The sequence below is a fragment of the Arvicola amphibius genome, chromosome 5 (genome assembly GCF_903992535.2).
Source record: "Arvicola amphibius chromosome 5, mArvAmp1.2, whole genome shotgun sequence".
NCBI classification, from domain to species: Eukaryota; Metazoa; Chordata; class Mammalia; order Rodentia; family Cricetidae; genus Arvicola; species Arvicola amphibius.
Window position 1 is genome coordinate 56,119,507 of NC_052051.1, and position 6,007 is coordinate 56,125,513.

A 6,007-nucleotide genomic window follows, 5' to 3' on the forward strand; every position below is an offset into this window, starting at 1 on the left:
GCAACTCATATAAAGGAAACCCTTTAATGGGGTAACTTAAATTTTTTTTAAAAGTTTCTCAAGATAGGATTTCTCTATGTAACCTCTGTGGCAGTCATGGAACTCGCTTTGTAGACTAGGCTGGCCTTGAACTCATGGAGATGCCTCCTGCCTCTGCCTCCCAAGAGCTGGGATTAAAGACATGTACCACCAGTGTCCTGGTCATTTTTAGCAGTTTGGTCATTATCATCATGGCAGGACATGGTGGCATGTAGGCAGACATGATGCTGGAGAAGTAGCTGAGAGTCCTACATCTTGCAGGCAACAGGAAGTGAACTTGGAAGTGGACATGGCTTGAACATACATAAGACCTCAAAGCCCGCCTCCATGGTCAGACACTTCCTCTGACAAGACCACACGTACTCCAACAAGGCCACACTTCCTAATAGTGCCACTCCCTTTGGGGGACATTTTCTTTTAAACCATATTTCACTCTCTAGTCACCAAAGGCTTGTAGCCATATCATAATGCAAAAATGCATTCAGTCCAACTTCAAAAGTCCCCATATCCATAACAAACTCAAATCTAAAGTCCAAAGTCTCTTCTGAGATTCATGCAGTCTCTTAACTTAATTGCCTATAAAATCAAAGTCAATAAGCAGATCACATACTTCCAACATAAAATGGCACAGGACATACATTACAGGCAAAGGGAGCACAGTGAATAATACTGGACCAAAGCGAGACCAAAAACCAGCTGGGCGAACTCTAAATCCTGCATCTTTATATCTGATGCCAGAACGCTCTTCAGATCTCCAACTCCTTTCGTCTTTGTGAATTGCAACATTCTTCTTCCTCTTGGGCTTGTTCCTCTCCCTGTTGGTAGCTCTCCACAGGTATCTCACAGTTCTGGTATCTCCAACATTTCGGGTGTCCGAGGCAGTTCATTCTTCCCCTTACAGCGTCATGCAGTGGTCTCTAGGCCTCCATTCAGGGACACTGCTGACACAGGCCTGGCCTCAGCAGCTGTCCTTAGTCACTGAAGGAGATTCCATGATCCTTTCTTCTATCCTTGAAGCTAGAACCACATGGCCAAAGATGCCAAGTTCTGCAGTTTCCTGGGACTGGAGCATGGCCCCTTCATCATAATACTGTTTTCAAGAGTTTCCTTCACTGCCTAAGCTTAGCTGTACTGAAACTTTCTCTGTAGACCAGGCTGGCCTTGAACTCATAGAGCTGCTGTGAAGAGACACTATGACCACATGACCACATTTTTTTTTATTTTTTTTCTTTTGATTTTTCAAGACAGGGTTTCTCTGTGTAACTTTGGAACCTGTCCGGTCTCACAGAGATTCGCCTAAGTGCTGGGATGAAATGTGCCACCACCACCCTGGCTTAATGGCAGTGCTTTAAATTAAGTTTGATTTTTGTTTTTGTTTTTTCAAGACAGGGTCTCACTGTATAGCCCTAGCTGTCTTGGAACTTGCACCTCACTACCTGCCTAAATTTTACTTATCATTAATTAAAAATTGCTTGGTGGTGGTATCGCATGCCTTTAATCCCAGCACCCAGGAGGCAGATCTCTGTAAGTTTGAGGACAGCCTGGTCTACAAAGCAAGTTCCAGGACAGCCAGAGCTGTTACACAAAGAAACCTTATCTCAGAGGGGTAAAAATGGTTTTGCTTTCTCTAGGAAAATCCAGAAGTATGGCTGACAAGACCTCTTCCACCCCCTTTATTGAAAATCTTGGCCCTGGAAACAACCTACTTGCTTCCACTCCGCTTGGTACTCTTGGATGAGATGATGTCAGATTTAACCACACTAGTAGACGGGTACCTAAACACCTATCGAGAAGGTTCTGCAGACCGGCTTGCAGGCACCGAGGTAGGTGCAGCTTTCTGTGGTGTAGTTTGTATTCTCTGTCTCTTCCTTGCATTGAACATAGTGCTATCCACTGTTGCTTTGGCGACTCCCTGTGTGTTTATGTTTGCAGTGCTGGAGATCAAACACAGGACCTCATACATTCTCAGCAAACTCTGTACTAATGAAGTACATGCATAACCCTTCCTAGATTTTTTTGTTTTAAAAGAAAGGTCTGACCTAGTTGTATAGGATGGCCTTGATCTCTGTCCTGCCTCCTTCCTGAGCAGCTGGATTACAGTCTTGGGACACCAGATTTGGCTATGGTATCTACTCTTCCCAAATATGATATCTACTCTTTGCATCTTTCTTGGGATAGCCTTGCAATAAATCTTTTTTTCTACAACAGGGAGTGGTGTATCCTCAGCTTTCCTCAAACTTGCTATGTAACTGAGGATGACCTTGACTTCCTGATCTTTCTGCCTTTACCTGCTCAATGCTGGGTCACAGGCCTGTGCCACCATGCCCTGTTTTTGTAATGCTTCATAGCAAACTCAGGGATTTATTCAGCTAGGCAAGTATTCTGCCAACTGAGCTACAACCTAGGTCCCCTTCTTCTTGCCTTTAAAAATATGTTGTTTTGTGAATCTGTCTGCATGTGTTTATGCATATGCATGAGGGAGTATGGGTGGAGGCCAGCAGAGGGCACCAGATCCCCAGAAACTGGAGTTATGGATAGCTGTGTGCCATCTGTAGGTGCTAGAAACCAGACCCCCCCAGTCCTCCAAAAGAGCAACAGTTACTCTTAACCAATGGACCTTTCCCCCTGCTACTTGTTTTGTTTGTTCAACAATGTCTTAAATATCCAGGATTGACCTTGAATTTACTGTGTATCTGAAGATGAACTCCTGATCCTCCTGCGCCCGCTTCTCAACTGCTAGGATTACAAGCATGTACCACCACATTGCAGTTAATACATGCTGTGTGTTTATGTCTATGTCTATCTGTGTTGTATGCATGCATGTCTGTGTGCTATATCCATATTTGTACCCATGTGTGGAGTGCTAGCCTGTGTTTGAGATTATGGAGGCCAGAGATCAACATGTATTTTTGTCTGCTGTTCTGCACTTTACTCCCCCACTTTGGTATTTCAAAATAGGTTTTCTCTGTGTAACCCTGGCTGTCCTGCACTCGCTCTGTAGACCAGGCTGGCCTTGAACTCAGAGATCCACCTGCCTCTGCCTCCTGAGGGCTGGGATTAAAGGCATGCTCCGCCACTGCTAGACTAAAACAGATTTTTTAATTAAAAATAATATGATAGTAGAGCTGGGGGTATATCTCATTTGGTAGAGTATTGCCTAGTATGCATAAAGTCCTGAATTTGATCCCTATAACCACATAAAGTGGGCATGGTGGCTCACACCTGTAATCCCAGTACACAGAAAAATCAGAATTTGAATGTCATCTGGAACAATATAATGAATTCTATGCCAGCCCGAGCCACATGAGACCCTGTCTTAAAACAAACAGCCACAAATTACCCCAAAATATATGCATATGCTATAACAGTACACACTTGTAATTCTAGGCTAAGGTCAGGGTATGATGAGTTCCAGGCAAGGATAGGTTACACGGTGAGACCCTACCTCCCTAAAAAAGATACTGAAGAAATATGTAAAACTATGTTACTATTTGGGCAGATTAATTTTATTAGAAAGTTATAAAAATTCATACTTGAGGGGGTTGATAAGTAATCTAGGACTTGGGATGTTGTCACTGTACAGTACTTGTCTGCACTGTACAAAGCCTGGGTGATATTCCAGTCACCATACACAAACAGCCATTTACTGAGTCAAACACACACACACATACACCTGAGATCACACATACACCAACAACTGTACCTGGATGTTACAGCTTTTCAGAGGGTGCACCTTCTAAGCCAACTTAAGCCAGGCTGGGAAACTTACGCTTCCTATGTTTACACACACACACACACACATTCACACACTTAAATACTAAATATTTAAATTACTCAAAACAAACACAATCCAAATTTGAAAATAGCATTCTGTTGGAAACACTAGAGGGCACTACTGAAGCACATTTGGATGAACTCACTTTAGGGACCACATTGGGGCGGTCTTTGTAAACCTGTGCTTGTCTGCTTCTCTAGCCTGCCTGTATGGAGCTGCCCGAGGAGCTTCTTCAACTCAAGGACTTCCAGAAGCAGCGCCGAGAGGCAGCTGCAAAGGAGTACAGAGTGAATGCGCAGGGCCTCCTCATCAGAACGGGGCTGCATCCAAAGAAGCCAGGGGGTCGCACAGCAGGGAAAGAGGACCAAATCAAAGGCTTTTTATTTTGTAAAACTTCTGGCATAGACAAAGCTCCACGTTTTCTATGTCATGAATCTGATAAGGATGAGAATTTTTTGGATAAAGAATGTAAACAAACTACAGCAAAGTCTCATAATCTGCCTCCCATGAAGGAGGCCAAAGCCAACGAGGAGTCTGAAAACAAGCCAACAGGGCCAGAAGACCCCAGAACCCAGAGAACTCACTCCCTGACTCCCACGCATGAATCCCAGGCACATTTTTCTTTGAAAGAGGAGATAGAACAGTTGCTAATGGTAGAAAACAAGGAAGCTGTAAGAAGCCCAAATGAAGACACTTTGGTGTCTCCTTCTCTTCCTCAGGACACCTGGGTGGCACCAAGTGACAGCTTCCATCTCTCTGGAAAGGCTGTGGTTCCCACACTTCCGCCCTGCCCAGCTCTGGAGAAGACAGATCCATGGATGAGCCCATCTCCAGATCTGCTTTAGGAGTTAAGGTTTCTTGCTGAGTTCACGAAGGGACTCCTCTACCCTGCCAGCAGAGTTCCTATTAGTTTCTCCTGGGGTAGCGTGGTTAGGTCTCTGCCACAGGCTTCTGGGAAAAAAAGCCTTTGGTTTAGTGTGTCATCCTGGTGTCTGGATTCGGATGGGAGGATTAAGTGAAATAATGGACCAAGTCAAACTTCTGATTCTGTCAATATATACAGAGATATTCCCAGTAGCCTGAGTAATTACTTCTCATAATTTAGGTTTAGAGAATCTGAAGAAGTGAACAATGCTTGGGCTCAGTATCTGGCAGGATCTAGTTTAGGAACATTGTGGGCAGCTCCTGCAGGTGGTGGGGCTGGTGCAGCCTGCACAGGCCATGGGTTCAGGCTGCAACATAAAACAAAAGTTGTATTTTTATCTGTTTGGGTTTGGTTTGGTTCCTTGGCCTTTAGAGTGAAGTAAATATAAAAACCCTTACTTGGCCGGGCGGTGGTGGCGCACGCCTTTAATCCCAGCACTCGGGAGGCAGAGGCAGGCGGATCTCTGAGTTCGAGGCCAGCCTGGTCTACAAGAGCTAGCTCCAGGACAGGCTCTAGAAACTACAGGGAAACCCTGTCTCGAAAAACCAAAACCAAAAACAAAAACAAAAACAAAAAAAAAACCTTACTTATAGCTAAAAAAATTTATATCATCCAACTTCACCAGTACTTTTCTCCTTAAAATATTACTTGAATTGTGAATTTTTGTGTATTGTATTCTAGCCTGAGAATAAGTAATGCCATTATAGGGCTCAGTCTCTCAATTTTCTCTAAATCTCGTTAGCCTTGAGGTTTTGTCCGTTTTCCTAACAAAGCAGGGCGCTGGCTTCTTTGTTAATCCCTTTGTGGAAATGTAACATTTGAGTCAATTGGGTTTGCACAGGGCTGTCACATTTCCTTAGAGTGAAGAAAAACAGCTTGCAAGGAGGGCATTTTGTGTTGAGTGCTCAGAAATAACACATGTATGTAAAACAACCAATAAACTTGTTTTGGCATTGGGATCATCTCTTTTTCCCTTTTTGTGTGACAGTGTGGAAATTTTAGAGTAATATCTGAATTCCTAGATCTGGAGTCTTGTTTAGAAATCTGTATGCTAGCTAGACATGGGTACACACCTGTGATCCCAGCACTACTCTGGCCGGACACGGTGGTGCACACCTGTGATCCCAGCACTTGGGAGGTTAGGCAGGAGGCTTGGAAGGTTAGTTTGAGGCCGGCCTAGGCTCCATGGGAAGACCCTACTTCACTAATTTTTCAAATCTCTCTCCCACCTGTTAGAGGATGTTACTACACCTTGGGGATGTGGGGAT

The 6,007-nt window shown here is 44.1% G+C and overlaps 1 protein-coding gene across 6 annotated transcripts in view; it reads left to right on the top strand.

The window, feature by feature from the left end:
• Window positions 1-5,698, top strand: part of Exd1 (exonuclease 3'-5' domain containing 1) — a 28,459-nt gene extending 22,761 nt beyond the window's left edge. For all 6 annotated transcript variants that reach the window (XM_038329504.1, XM_038329502.1, XM_038329501.1 and 3 more), the window contains 2 exons: window positions 1,671-1,862; window positions 4,015-5,698. In XM_038329504.1, the coding sequence (XP_038185432.1) occupies window positions 1,671-1,862; window positions 4,015-4,659 (837 nt within the window). In that variant the 3' untranslated portion in view covers window positions 4,660-5,698. The remainder of the gene's footprint in view (window positions 1-1,670; window positions 1,863-4,014) is intronic.
• Window positions 5,699-6,007: the final 309 nt, after the last annotated feature.